The sequence below is a fragment of the Alligator mississippiensis genome, chromosome 2 (genome assembly GCF_030867095.1).
Source record: "Alligator mississippiensis isolate rAllMis1 chromosome 2, rAllMis1, whole genome shotgun sequence".
Classification (NCBI taxonomy): Eukaryota; Metazoa; Chordata; order Crocodylia; family Alligatoridae; genus Alligator; species Alligator mississippiensis.
Window position 1 is genome coordinate 129,695,699 of NC_081825.1, and position 14,678 is coordinate 129,710,376.

The following is a 14,678-nucleotide window of genomic DNA, read 5'->3' on the forward strand; positions in this document are numbered from 1 at the left end:
TTTTTTCAACTCACTACATGGGTCATTGATATTTTATTGATTCCGCTAGCATCTCTGAATAGTCGCTTGTATTTTTTATGCTCAGTTCAATTTACTTCTCATTTTCTCATCCTTTATATGTACATAAAGTAATACTTACACTATTTTTGTGTAAAGTAGTGTAAGTAACCATTTAGAGATGCAGTGAAATCAATTAAATGCCAAAGACCCATGCAGCCAATTGCCACCTGCCCTCTCTGGGGCGCATGCATAGTTGGCTCCCAGCGTTACAGACAATCAGATGGAAGTACTAAGCCTATTATTATATTAGAATATAAAAAGAATGAGAACAGAAGTAAATTGAAGTATGTGACCATTCAGAGATGCCAGTGGAATCAATAAAATTAATATGCTTACTTTCACATCTCCATTTCTTGCCCAGCCTAATTTTTCCTGTCAGCAGAATCCTGTTTTTGGATCATTCTGTAGAAATCACAGAAAAATAGGGCTATTAGGGACCTACAGAGGTCACTGAGGCCCCTGACGGGTTAATCACATCTTAAGTAATGGCCCAGCACACATTCATTCAATTAGTGGCATGATAAAACAAGGAATAAGCCACAAAGTTATTGCACAAAATATGCAAATACCTTACTACTCACCAGTACAGGGGGAGCTCGGGAACGTGATCCTGGGCTCCTCCTGCACTGGCAATACAGCACAATCAGGATCTAATCCCCGATCCCACAATCATGCTTCCTGCCATTCACATATGGCATGGCAAGAAGCACAATTGCAGGGAGCATGCATCAGATCCCATCACAGCTTTCATTTAATGTCTGTCAGCAGCCCCAGCCCAAGACCCTGATCACGGCAGGATCATCATTATCTAATCCATCTTACACAAATGTTTGTCAAACCTATTTTCAGAACTGCCTGGCAAGGATAACCTTGAACAATTCCAAAGGTTTGTTTGGGTGGTTGTTTTTTTTTTTGTTTTTTGTTTTAATTTACACCTTACATTTAAACCTCGCTGTCTGTTATGCCAGCTTTGGAAAGGCAGCCTCTTTTAAAAGCTCCAAAATGTTTGTTACTAGTCAGTGCTATGCTCTGTTTGCATAAGCTAAACTAACCACATGGTGATCACTGATGCCTAGGCAACTGTTAACTGTTAAGTCAGTGATTAACTCTTTGTCAGGAGAAGCTCCAACAGTTTTGGAGCACGGAGCTTTCAGAGTTGAAAAGTCAATTATATGCAGGAACTCCAAGGAAGTCCTGGCCACAATAGATAGCAAATAAAATTCTTCCTGGTTGAGGGCAGCTATAAAATAGTTTTTCTCCAAACATTTCTCCAAATTGTATTTAAGAAGCAACTTGTCCTATTTTATAGTTAAATTAGGCAGCCCACAACAGATGCCTACATGCATCCAATCTTTAGTTATTAGTCATGATTTTAATCCTTAGCCAGTTGAGGTCCACGAATGCTGAATATTCTGTTACTTCCTGGCCATTCATATGGCCTTTCACTCAAGCTTCATGATACTTCTGTACCTGGACCTAAAGAAGTGACGTTTGAGGTGACAGGCAAAGCCGGACACAGGCATGGGCAAATCAGGTGGCTGCCCAGGGCCCGGTCAGAAAGGGGGCCCAGAAATAAAACAAAATGCAACCAAAAAATCATTATCTCTAGTGAAGGGGGGCCTAATACTAAAAGTTTGCCTGGAGCTGCCACGAGTCTAGGTACGTCCCTGGTGACAGGATGCAAGTTTCAAAAGTTTCAAGGAATTTTCTCTGCATTAAGAGGCACAACCCTACTGAATCTAAAAATCAGAGCAAGCCGAAAAGGACAAAAGGGGCATAATACAGAATTCCTAACATTTAGTCAGCAAAGCTGCCAGTTTCAACCACCAATGGCAGCTGTAAACACATCCCAGTAGAACAGCAGCTATTTACAAGGTGCACATATGCAAAGAGGCTGGACTTTGAGGAAGAGGCAAATACAAAATAAAAGCAAAACACTCCATTCTAGGTTGATAAATATATCAGCCCACATCACGCTGGCCAGTAGTTGAAAGACATTTTATTAACCTGATTTCCTACCACCACCTTTGGACTTCTGTGCCATTTGAAGGCATAAGTGTGTCTGTGATGGGTAAGTTTCTTTGGTTCCCCTCACTCCCCACCCCCCAATACAATGAAAAAAGGCCTATCAGAAAAATGTAGTAGGTATTAGAAATATACAAATAATCCACTTCTGCTGACAGAATTACAGATGCATGTTTAGTAAGTCAGATAAGAATACTCCAGCCTTACACTTTATGTTCTCTTACATGAGAAGTCAGAGCTCATGCTGCCTTAAACCTCAGTAAGGCACATTACAAATTTGATATGCTCAAAAACAAATCACTCAGCCAGCATTGACAACGCAAAAAAATGACAGCAGTTGGAAGAGTAAAACTAGATGGTAAATACCCTGCTAGCATAAGAATTTTTTTGCAGAGTGCCCCAATCTGTTAAATCACAAAGCAGTGCATTTCCCAAGCAATTCCAGTGCAAGAAAATCAAACATGCACTTTAAGTTGAGACGACTCAACTCTCTAATTACAGACGTCCAATATCCTTCACAACAAAATTCTCACCTGGGTAAAAAACCTCCCCCAAATACATGAACCAAGTTCGGTAGAACCCAGATAATAAGCAGGGTGAGAGGTTCCTTACCCCTCACATCGGACAGGTTGTGAGGTAATCAGGGCTATACAGAAAAGCTGCACAGGATCGCTTTGGTGCTCCAGCTAATTATTGCAGCTTTTATTTCGAGGAGTGTCACTTCTTTGCCTGGCTGCATGGGATGGCTGAAGAGCTGCAGCTGATTGGTGCCCTTTGAAGTAACAGTCATAGCAAAGAGCCAAGTGGCTCACCCTTAATTTGGCAACCCAAATTAAGTGGGTTGTGAACCACCCAGATGGATTCAAGTTCTATCAGAACTTGTATAGAAACTTTTAAAAGGGAGAAGCTAGTCTGTAAGGGGAGTCTTTTCCTGGAGAATCTCTTTCCCCAAATACTTGCCATTTAGTGACATATGACTTTTGAAGTAGTCTAAAGTAGCTACTTCACATCTAACTTTGCAAGATACAGAAAAAAATGTCTATGCCTTTGTTACTAATGATTAGCCATATCTAAAAGATAAGGAGGGGAAAATCTTCTTTGCTAAGGGCAGGGACACCCCACACAATTTCTTCCCAATGTAAATAACTACCTTCCTCTTGAGAACTGGGACAACTTGTTCCACATCAATAGCAGTGTTACTCTTCCCCATATTTGCATCAGGAGAACTTAACTTACTGTTCTACTGTAATATTTGGGTTTGGCTTTCCATAGATACTTCTAGTTCAGCCATCTTAATATAGGACTACAGGGTAATGGTACATCATTGCTGGTATCCCATAGCTCCCCAACAGCAAGACAGATATCTCTGTCTAAAAGCACATGGGCTGTATAGATGTGATACCAATATTTGCTAACTCTTTACTGATGTGAAGTTGTACAGCAGTTTCTGAAAAGCATGCCATAACCCAGACTTGCAGTCACGATTCTCTCCCCGCAGTCCTCTCAATTATTTATTCACTTGAAAAAGTTATTGATAATATTTCTATCTTAGGACAGGAACTCTTAGATCTCCATTTCTATAAAAGCAGTAAAGATTAAACCTCTTTGGTGTGAGCAGCTGCAGGAGGGTGGGACTTTAGTTAAATAATTTATTCTAGATGGTTCACTGGCTTATCAGTATCTTTTTAATCTTTGCTCACAAACGCAGACTGAAAAATTACTTCTTTATTCCCTTCAGAAGTCAATTTCTATTTTAAAGATAGGGGGGTAGTTTCAGGTGTCAATCAGTGAACAAAGATTGTTTAGTTCATCAGGATAATGTTATCTGTGAATAATCAATGGAGAAATAATGCAACTCTCAGATACAATACAGAACTGAATCTCTGGAACTGTATGGTAAATGAATGTTAAAAATGAAGTATTTGAGTTATCAGCACAGTCAATATATGCACAAATTCAAAGAAAACTAAAGCTGCTGCTGTTATAGGAAAAGACAACCCCATGCTTCACATTTCTTCCTGGTAAGAAAAGCTTATTGTCAGAATAACTAAACAATGACCTGGAAAAGCATACTGAAAACCCAGTGAAGAGATGGAATCAGTCATAAACCCATTTCTAGTTCCACATATAATGAAATCCCCCAAATAAGGTGGCAAATACTTCTTACAAGGTCTGAACATCTGCAACTGACACGTCCAATACTCTATTATCATGTGATAGATGCTAGTTAGATCCAGCCTAACAAATGCTCCCTCTAAGTGCAGATGCTGAGAAAATGACAAAATTAATAGCCACTTAAAGAACAAGATACTATGTAGAAGGTTCAAAACATAACAGATAATGAACTAGATTCTATCACCATTTAAGTTTTGTTTTTATAGGAGTGCACAAATATACATACTCTGGAGCAAACTTGTCCAGTCTCTTGAAGAGGTCATTTTTCACTTCCTGGTTCTCCACAATAGCTTCTATCACAAGATCAGTGCTGTGTACAATGGCTACTGGATCTGTGCTCACTGTCAAGTTCTTTAAGGTACTCTCAATGAACTGAGTGGCAGCCTGAAAAATTACAAAGGTGTCACTAAATCATGTATATAATGCTTCATATATTTTGATCTGAAAGCTCCCATATTTCAAAAACGAAACAAAATTATTTATTTGAGCTTTGAACTTAAGTGATATGCTAGATACTGTATTCCAGGTCAGTTAAGCATGTAAGGTCTATGCAAATACTCTACTTCCACAGATACACTAAACTTTCCTGTTAAGTTAAATTTCAGAACCAAATAAAAAGAACCCTTTTTAATTCATGAATTAATTCCTTTAAATTGACCATTTTCTTCCCAACCCAACTCCAACCTTCAAAATGAGAATTCCAAAGAACAATCCATTTCTCAGGTCAGTACTTTTCCAGGACAGTCTTGACCTACTCTCAGCAAAAATAGACTTCTCCCATTGTAAGTACATAAAATGTTCTTCCTTGTATAAAGCAGCTTTATCTGGGTTCACAACTCATTGTTATCATTCACAGCACTTCATGGACACCTCAGAAAATTAAATGTCTTATAAGGAAAAGCCACTGTACTGGAGGTCTTCTGGGAATGAGGAAAAATTAATCTCTCCCTCTCTCATCTGACTGGCAAAGCTGTTAATCACTGACACACTTTATGAGGACAAAGATCAAATATAAAGGCATGTTTTAAACAAGGGAGAATGGAGACCCAGTACAACTGAAGAGAGATCCTTATATGCTCCATTCTGAGATCGCACAGCTTGTCTATGGATGAAACTATACCAGGCTTGGGGTCAGAGGCAGAACCGCAGTCGCCTCCCCACAAGCACCCCACAGCTTCTGGCCCCCACCACTTACCATCAGTTACAGCTCGAGGCCCATTCCAGCCTGAGGCACAGAATACATGGTAGCTCTGGTTCTGGTCTGGCCATGTGCTCATAGCTGCAACAGCAGCAGGTCCAAGCCCAGGACACCAGAGCTGCTTCTACCACCATGGCGTGGAGGGGCAAGCAGGGGGACAGAGGCTGCAGGAAAGGCAGGCATGACGTGGGGGCACGTGGCGGGGGGGCAAATGAGGGGTAGGAGGGAGGAGACAGACAGTAGGGGTCAGGCTGCTTGACCTCTACCACCTGCTCTTTTGCCACTGCTTTCCCACTGTAGCAGGGGGGGGGCAGGGAGGGGAGGAGAGAATTTAAGACAATCCTTAAATAATTAGATTCTATACAAGGAAAATTATTAGAAAATTGTAAGTTTTCCATGTATGGAATCTAGCTATTGGCAGGTTTTCTTAAATTCAAAAGTCATCTTGGATTTGGGTAAATACAGTATTGTCAACCATTAAAACTACTAAAGCAGAATTTTTATCAAAGTCAATGAAGTTGGCTTAGTGGTTATAAATACTAAAATGTCACCTCAGGTTTGTCTGCAAACTTTTTCTTTGCTACTTTTTTCAAGCTCTCCTCAATTCCTTTCTTTGAATTTTTCAGAATTTCATCTGTCTGGTCCACTAAGACCACCGTGTGACCAGCTGCTGCAGCGACCTATAAAAAAAAGTAGCCATCAAGATTATTAAAGTTAGCAAAGGTTAGCCTTGTAACACAGTACTTGTAAAAATGGTATTTTATGAGAATACTAAAAGCAAAAATACAAAAAATGTGCTGGACCCACGCAGTATCAGTTCCTTGCTGCTTAACACTCAGGACTGGTGTCAGGAATAGAGGTCCCCAGCTACCTTGGGTTACCTGCCAGCGGCCTAACTACTTCCAACTGGCCCTAGTTACCTACATGGGTTGGACTGCCTGCTTAGAAGGAGCAGCCCTTTCAGTGTATAGCAGGATACTCAACAGGACAGATGCCCTTCTAGCCTTAGGCCTCTGATTCTTTGTTGTTAGTTTCCTAGTTCCTGCCTGTTGATTTTGCCATTTTCCAGTTCATGGTTCCTTTGGCCTTGAGCTAACTCCCGAATGTAAACACCAAAGGGTACAGTTTGCACAAGGAACCAAGGACATTTTATACAGTCCTTCCCATGTGAGATCTTGGATCCCTGGCACCAAGTCCCTCGCCCACCACCATGCCTGTTTCTCCTGACAAGCAGCTGTTAACAGAAAACTAGACTTGCCAGTAGAACGTAACAAAATTCACAAAGGACTTGGTTTTCTCTCTAGCTTCAATTACTTTATGTTTCAGATGTTCCCAAAGCTCCACATTAATGATCTTATTAAGCCAGGCCTTGAAGGTTTCTCTAAAAGTTCCAGTGCCAGGAAACTGAGAAGTTATAAATGAACTTCACAATCGAGTTGACAAAATGCATGTCTTCCTTCTGCAAGAGATTCCAGAAAAAGAGTGGAGAAAGCTGTACCTGTGAGGGAGCACTCTTATTAAAGGATAAAGTGGGGAATTGGTTATTAGGAGGCCAGAGGCCACATGGAGACACTTGCATCCCTGCTGCCGAGGGCCAGGAGGATTCTGCAGCATGCCTCATTCACCACAGCTCAGGCTCCCAAACTACAGGGCTTACTAGGGGGGGTCCAGCAAGTCAGATGGAGGGGCTCCGTATCTTTGACACACTCATCTTAAGAATCGTCTTTTTCAGGCAACGTGTGGGACCTCAACAGGAAAAACCAAAACTCCGTACTCCTCAGTAAAAACTACACACCAAAGCCCATCTAAATTTGAAACACAAATATACAGTAGGACACTGCTCGAATTAAAATGAGAAATCAATTCCATCTGAATATCTTTTACTTCGTGTTATGATTAGCAATTCCTCTGTCCCCCACTCTGCAATGATCTCCCTATTTCTATGCAAAGTCCTAGTTACTTCAGCGTACAACACAGAAGCTCATTCTTAGGTTCGGGCCCAATATTACCATAAAAGAAATAATTAAAGAAAATATACAGGGTTGTTTTCAGTTTCTGTACTGTGCACAACACTACTTTGTATAGGCGGTCAGTTTCCTTTGCTTGTACATGTCACATGACTACAGGCAAGAATATTTTAAAAAACCTGAAAAATGTGACTGCCAACCCCTGTCCCCATCCCTCCCCCCCCCCCCCCAAAAAAAGCAAAAACAAAAATAAAAACTGGAGGGAAAGTCAGCTTTAGTACCTGGGCAGTGGGCAGCATTCTTAGAAACAGACCAGATTGCAGATTTACTTTGTATTTTTAACTGAAGTTGATTTCAAATCAAATCTAATAAAAATATTACATTTGTACTCAAATGGGAAGAGTAGGGCACAAACAGAAGGAAGATGAGGAATGTAATAAGGGAAACATCAACACCAAGATAAGCACACTTGAACTTCTTTTCTTTCACATGGCTTCATTCAGAGTGAATTCCATATGGGCTTTAAACACAGCCAAATATTGGAGTACTTGGTACTTGTAAATCAAGAGACCCCTGTTACACTTGAGAAAAGAGTTTGGAAGATCTAAATATTTATGACATTGTCTGGTTAATTCTGCTCTTAGAGAACCTGAACTTCATGAATCTGTGTGAGAATCTGACACTGTCCATTTAATTCTGCACATTTCTATTATAATCTAAAGTAAAAACAAGATCTAAAAAAGAAAAAAAAACCAATAAAATGAACAGGAGGCAGAGGCCCTGAAGGCTCATGGACCCTCTGTGCTAGATACCATGTAAATAGATAACAAGAGGCTCCTGCCAAGATTATCCAAGAGATACATTAGAGTGAGAGGAGTACCAAGAGACCCAGTTACAGTAGAGGTAGAAGGAGCTATTAAACAAGCAAACACATGGCAGCTGAAAAATACGGTCAAAAATATCAAATATGTGCACAGAGTGGAAAAACTGGCTTAGGAATCAATCCTGTAACACACTCAACTATCAACACCGTCAATGGGAACTGAAGACACTCAGGATCACCAGGTGTTGCTCAGAGTCCCACAGGAATGAGCCCAAAGGGAGGCCCAGAGCTGCACAGAGAAGGTCCTTCACCTCAGAGAGACATCTAAGGGAATATTTTATATTGCAAGGCTGAGCCTATTGAATTAATTTGCTGAGAGAAATGCAAAGGCACAAGCATTCCCCCTCCTCTTCCCTCTCCCCACTGGAAGCTCAATCATGCCTTTGCATAAATAACTGGCATCCCGCATTAGTTCTGCTTGACGAATATTGTAGGCATACGTCTATCTGAGCACCAAAGGAAAATTCTGATAGACTTCTTAATACCTTCAATCTAAGCATAACTCCTAGTGGTAGAAGGAAGGCAGGTATGCCTGTCTGCACTGCGATGGCAGGGGCCCAAACACAGATGCCGCATTCATGTGCTCCTATGTGCTTCAAACCAGAAAGAAGTGGCTAGGCCTACTCTGGGGTCATGCCTACTAGGCACACTCCCGGGCACTGAAGACTGAGGTTACAGTCACAATGGTAACAATGGTTACAGGAGACATACTCCAGCAGATTTATTTCCAGGTGTAGAAGATGAAGCTGGAATAGGTGGGCAGGCTGAACCCAGAGGCATCTCTGCTGGGACACTGCCACTGCACCCCAATGCCTAGCTAGCCCTTTAGCTACACAACTTGCATCCACTCCTAAATTGCTACCTGTGAAGACACTGTAAGTGATTTATAGCTGGTCTGTGGTCACTCTCCCACATGAAAGACTTGATTGTAAGGGTGCACGGTGGCCCACGAGGAATTCGGAAAGCTGACAGCCATCCATTGGTCCCAGACGGTCAGCAGTCACTGGCCTATGTGGCAATGTCAGTTGGAGCCCAGGATGGCAAAGTAGAACAAATCAAAAGCCGAGCAACCTGCATCTGAGGGCAAGGCCGTGCTGCAAAAGGAAGAGCTGGTTTCACAGAATCACAGGGCCTTTTCACATGTACCCCAGGAGTGTGGGGGATGCCTTAATGGGAGCAGCTCCAATTAAAGCACCCATGGCATCTCCTGTATCGGCGTCCACATGCTTCAAAACTATGACGGGGCACTTGAACTAAAGCTTATTCAACGGGCTTTAGTCCAAGTGCCCCACTGCCATTTTGAAGCACAGGGACGTTGATACACGAGATGCGGCGGCTGCCGCAGCATGGGAATTACCGCGCTCCAGTGAACTCGGTTTTGAACTGGCTCCGATGCACTGCAATTCCAGTGTCCAAGGGTTTGGACAAGGAGGATATCCAAGGGTTTGGAGCCACTGAATCCAGAGCCCCCTGGAGGTACCTTCCAGCCCCGTGTCTCCTGTACTCGAGCACCCTCTGGGTTTGCATACAGGAGATGCTGGGCTGGAAGGCACCTTCAGATCCTCCCTATCCAAACCCTCCCCGAATCTAACCTTACCGAAGCTGCCTGTGTGTTCACTGCTTCAACTTCGAGGTGACTGGTGCAACAGTGCTTGACATTATTTTCCAGTCCAGAGCATCTCTCCTAGTGTCGGTCACCCCGTTTCAGATCCATGATGGTACCAACCTCCTTCCAAAGGGGCTGCGAGAGGGGGGGTGTGTGTGGGGGGAGGGGACGGACAGGAGCGGGGCAGGCTGGGACAAGCCTGGGCTGAGGTGCTCGGGCATGGGAGGGAAGCAGCCAGAGCTCGCCCCCTGCAGCCCAGCCTCGCGGAAGGCCCGGCCGCCCCCTGCACACTCCCGCGGCTGCCCGTATGAAGTGCAACGCAGGGTCGCTGCGGATCCCGAGCGTGCACACGAGCCCCGCGGGGGCCAGCGGCGGCGCTCACCTGGGCGATGCCGGCGCCCATGAGGCCGCCGCCGATGACGGTGACATGCTTCACCAGCAGCTTCTTGGCGGCGGCCGTGGCGGCGGCGGCGGCGGCCGAGGAGGAGGCGCAGGAGGCGGCGCGCACGAAGCGGCGGGTAGCGAAGGCCATGGCGGGCCGGGTGGCGGCACTGAGCACCGCCCCGGGGAGCGTCACGCGGGGCAGCCGGGCGGGGCTAGCGCCGCCACTTGGCGGGAGGCGGCCGGGCCCGCCCCTCCCTTCCTTCAGTGGGACCTTCTGCCTTGGGCAGCCGCTCGGTCCCCGCTAACGACCCGGCTTTAATACCCCCTCCTCCCCCACCGCCCCGTGGTGCTTGGCACAGGCCCTGGGGCGCGCCTCGCAAGGGTACCCGGAGAGAGGGGGTTGCCAGCAGGACCCCGCCACTGGGGTCTTTCTCCGGGGTTTCAGTAGGCCTAGGGAGCCCCCTTGGAAGAGACGAAAGCCTCCCTGTAAGATTTAAAAATCATAACGGGGGGGGGGGGGCTCTAATTGTATTTGGCCAGCCCCAGTTTCCTTTTTGCAGACCCAAGAGTCAGTGTGATTCAAACGCCGCAAAGAAGTGCAACAACTAAGGGCATCCAAGGGGTGCCTTGCGTCTCAGAAAGGTGGCAAAGCACTGTGCCGCGGGTGGCTGGTGAATTGCGCCATCAGTGCAGACCAGCCCCAGGCACGCGGTCATTGCCATGAGATGAAAGTGACTTCAGCCGTAAGATCCAAGCTACGACTCCCTGTGCCAGAAGAAGGGCAATTGCACCCTAAAGCTTCCCAGTAACTTTTTTCCAGCTACGCAGTTGGTCTAATAAAAGATCTCGCATCTACCCAAACAACATTGCCTGTAAAAGGGGTGATAAAACAAGCTGTTTCAGGAAAGGTTGAAGAAATGAAGCATGTTTAATCTGCAGAAAAGGTGATGGGGCAAAGGGGACATGATAGCAGTTTTCAAATATTTGGAAGTTGATTTAGTTGGTCTAAGAAAAGACATCGCATCTACCCAAAGAACCTTACCTGTCTATGTACTCAGATCAACACAGCGACAACCAAAAACCCAGCAACCTATGAAATGAGCGCTCAGAAATGTGAGACTACTCACCAGCTGGTTTCTATCTGGCTTCAATCTGGATGTGTAGCAGGGCCCTGTGTTTGTTTCCTCAGTAGCCACAGGACCTAGCCCCTACTGGAGTCCAGGAATCATCATGGTAAATTTAAGCATCATTGGAGTGGAGGCTTCCTTCAGTGCCACAGCAGCAAGGGAAAAATTAGAGCTGCTTGCCTTTAATTCTTTACTATTTTTCTCCTAATTTATTTTGGATTTTTTAAAATTTTTAAAATTTTTGAATTTGCCTGCAGGTATTTGATTCTTCTGTTCCACCTGGGTTATTTATGAATAAGCATTAAACCATTTATTTCACTTGGGAAATTAAACATCAGCACACACAAATGTCATTTGCATTGTATGCTAGAAAGAGAAAGATAAATGTAAGAAAATCCAGTTCGTTGCTTAACATTTTCTGATTGAAGATTATTTAGAAGTGGCCAGTTACAAGTGAAAACAAGCTTTACCTGAACAGAAACTCAGATTATTATTGCTCACTGTGTGCAGGTAGGAGTAGAATGCTTGTACAGAGCTTGACTGCCCAAAAACAAAAGACTTCAAATACCCAATTTTTCCCTCACACTTCCAATGTAAGAATTAGAGCTCCCTAAAAATAACTCTCAAGAGAATATCAGCTTCTCCTGAGCTACATGGGACATTCTGTTCTGTACCTGAGTGGTAAGGATTAGCTCTCAACACAAACAAACAGGAGAGAACAGAACTGCTGTGGCTGTGTGGTAGAGTTTCTGCCTACCATGTGGGTGATCTGCGTTCAAGTCCCAGCTGGGTTAAGTAGGGGTGAGGAACATGACAGGGACAAATTCTTACAAACTGGAGAGGGCCCAAAGAGCCACTTGCCTGATTAGAGGCCTGCAGGGAAGGCCCTACAAGGAAAGGCTAAGGGACTGTAACTTCTTCAGCCTCTCTAAGAGAAGGCTGAGAGGGGACCTTGTGGTGACATACACATTCATAAGGGGAGAGCAACATGAAGTAGGTGATAATCTGTTCACCAGGACACCCCCTGGAACAACAAGGAACAATGGCCATAAGCTACTAGAGAGAAGGTTCAGGCTGGACATTAGGAAAAAATTCTTCACACTCAGGGTTCCCAAGGGAGGAGGTGCTCGCCCTATCCTTGGGGTTCTTCAAGAAAGTGGATAGGCATCTAGCTGGGATCACATGACCCCAGGGTTGGTGACTCTTTTCTTGCCTGCCAGGGGCAGGGGGTCAGACCAGATGGCCCACTGAGGTCCCTTTGGACTCTTATGATTCTATGAAACTTGTTTTCACATTTTAATTTTTATCCATGCTGTGGTCATCTCTCCTTTCCAATGTTTCCAAAATGCTACCAACTAAACATGTCTTACGCCTGCAGACTAAGTACAGACATTTGGGGGCATTACAAGGAAGTTAAATAGATTCAAAATGGTCGTCCAATATCAGGTAAGTCAGGATGGGTGGGCTAGCAGGGGATTTGCAGGTCTGCCAAGGGATGGAGGACAGGTGTGACCCATGGGTGAGGTGGGCAGGCCCAGTGTGAGGGGTGGGGGCAGGCACAACCCATGACTGGGAGGGGTACGTGTGTGTGTGTGTGTGTGTGTGCGCGCGCGCGTGCGCGCGTCCCGCAAACCTATACCCCATCTCTTGCCTCTTCCCCTACCAGGACTTACCTGCTCAGCTCTGGCAGTGTCCAAGTGCTGATAAAAGCGAATGCACCCGGAGCAGCTTGTGGGGTGGGGGTTGAGATGGCTGGCTGTAGGGCAGTGGTGAAAAGAACAGGCCCAAGGCTGGGGCCAGTGGCTGGGGTTTCTGAACCTTAGGGTTGCACAGGGTAAGCACATAGGAGTTCCGTGCACCAGTTTGACCTAAATGGAATAAAGTTTGATACTACATAGATCTAGGTTTATCTTAAACTGGATTCTGCAATTTTTAGACCAGTGTGTATGCATGGAACATCTGTACAGTTACAGGTTTAGATTGACTGCCGTCACTGAGACCCAGTGTTGCTGAGACTTGCGAGAGAAAAAAAAGTGGCATTGCCTTTAAAAACAAAGCCAAAACAAACCCAACCCATTTCGAAGAGGAGCGTGGAGATGCTTATCAACCCTCGACTCTCAAAAAATTCAAGTGACTTTAAAAAAAAGCCCAATTCCACTTATTATAAGTGGACTTGGCAACACTGCTGAGATTGGGTCTGTAAGTATAAGGTCAGCACCAGGACGAACTAAGTTTAAAAGGGGCGGCCATTTTGAACCCAATTTAACCTCTCCAAATGTCTGTACTTAGCCACATATATCTCAACGTATACTTTCTATTCATTTTCTGAATTACATTTAAAAAAAATCTGCACTTGGATTATACAGTTTTTGAGACAGGGACAATTTTTCTGTTCTGCTTACACAGTACCCAAGCACAAGTTCTTAAACTATGATTAGGACACAAATAAATCAAACGTACAAGGATCATTACTGTAATACAGACAAATTCCTGGAACAGTTACAGCAGAACAGGTGACATCAAGTCACTTCCCCCAACTCTCTCTTTTTAACTTGGTGCAATCTGTTTTTCTGTCCATACCAAGTTAAAGTTTTTTCAGCTTTATCTTTCTCAATGCCTGAAGCCAGGTAGAAACACCCTACAAATGTACAGGAAGGAGTCTAATGTCAAGTTATGAAGATAAACTGCAAATACTAGATTGCAAAGGCACTGCATTCTCAGTTGCTTCTGTAAACTAAGCTCATTACATGCAGCAGCAGATTCTTGTTACCATTTGTATTGCGAGTCTTAACCCCCTGCCCTCACAACTTACGCATCACCCTTGTCTCCCCCACCTCCTTCCTTTCCAGGGATGTCCTGCAATTGCCACTCCCTTCCTCTGTACCATGGAAGATATGTGCCCCTTAAGGCAGGAGTTATTCCCCATGACAGTGGCTGTACCCCCACTCCCATGGTCCCTGCTCATCTCTTATTTCCTATTCCACCCTTGGGGGGGGGGGGGGGGGGGAGTTCCTACACTCGCTCCAGCCAGTGTCCTTCCCCACTTCTGTAGGTCTTTTCCATTTCAGTCAATGTTGCCTCCTCTCCTCCTCTATCCTCTTTCAGAATATTTTAAAGTACTTGGAGGACAGACAGAACTAAGCTGGAATACTGTAACAGTTGAATGCCTCCTGAATGGTTGCATAACTATCAAAACAATTACAGAGCTGCCAACTCTGCTAACCAGATGGGTATTCTTTGTGGGTATCCCCAC

General features: G+C 44.5%; 1 protein-coding gene across 1 annotated transcript in view; it reads right to left on the bottom strand.

The window, feature by feature from the left end:
- Positions 1-10,466, bottom strand: part of HADH (hydroxyacyl-CoA dehydrogenase) — a 32,293-nt gene extending 21,827 nt beyond the window's left edge. The window contains exons 1-3 of the mRNA XM_006272893.4: positions 10,297-10,466; positions 6,010-6,138; positions 4,487-4,644 (exon numbers count right to left, since the gene is read on the bottom strand). Of these exons, the coding sequence (XP_006272955.1) occupies positions 4,487-4,644; positions 6,010-6,138; positions 10,297-10,446 (437 nt within the window). The 5' untranslated portion in view covers positions 10,447-10,466. The remainder of the gene's footprint in view (positions 1-4,486; positions 4,645-6,009; positions 6,139-10,296) is intronic.
- Between the last annotated feature and the right edge of the window lie 4,212 nt (positions 10,467-14,678).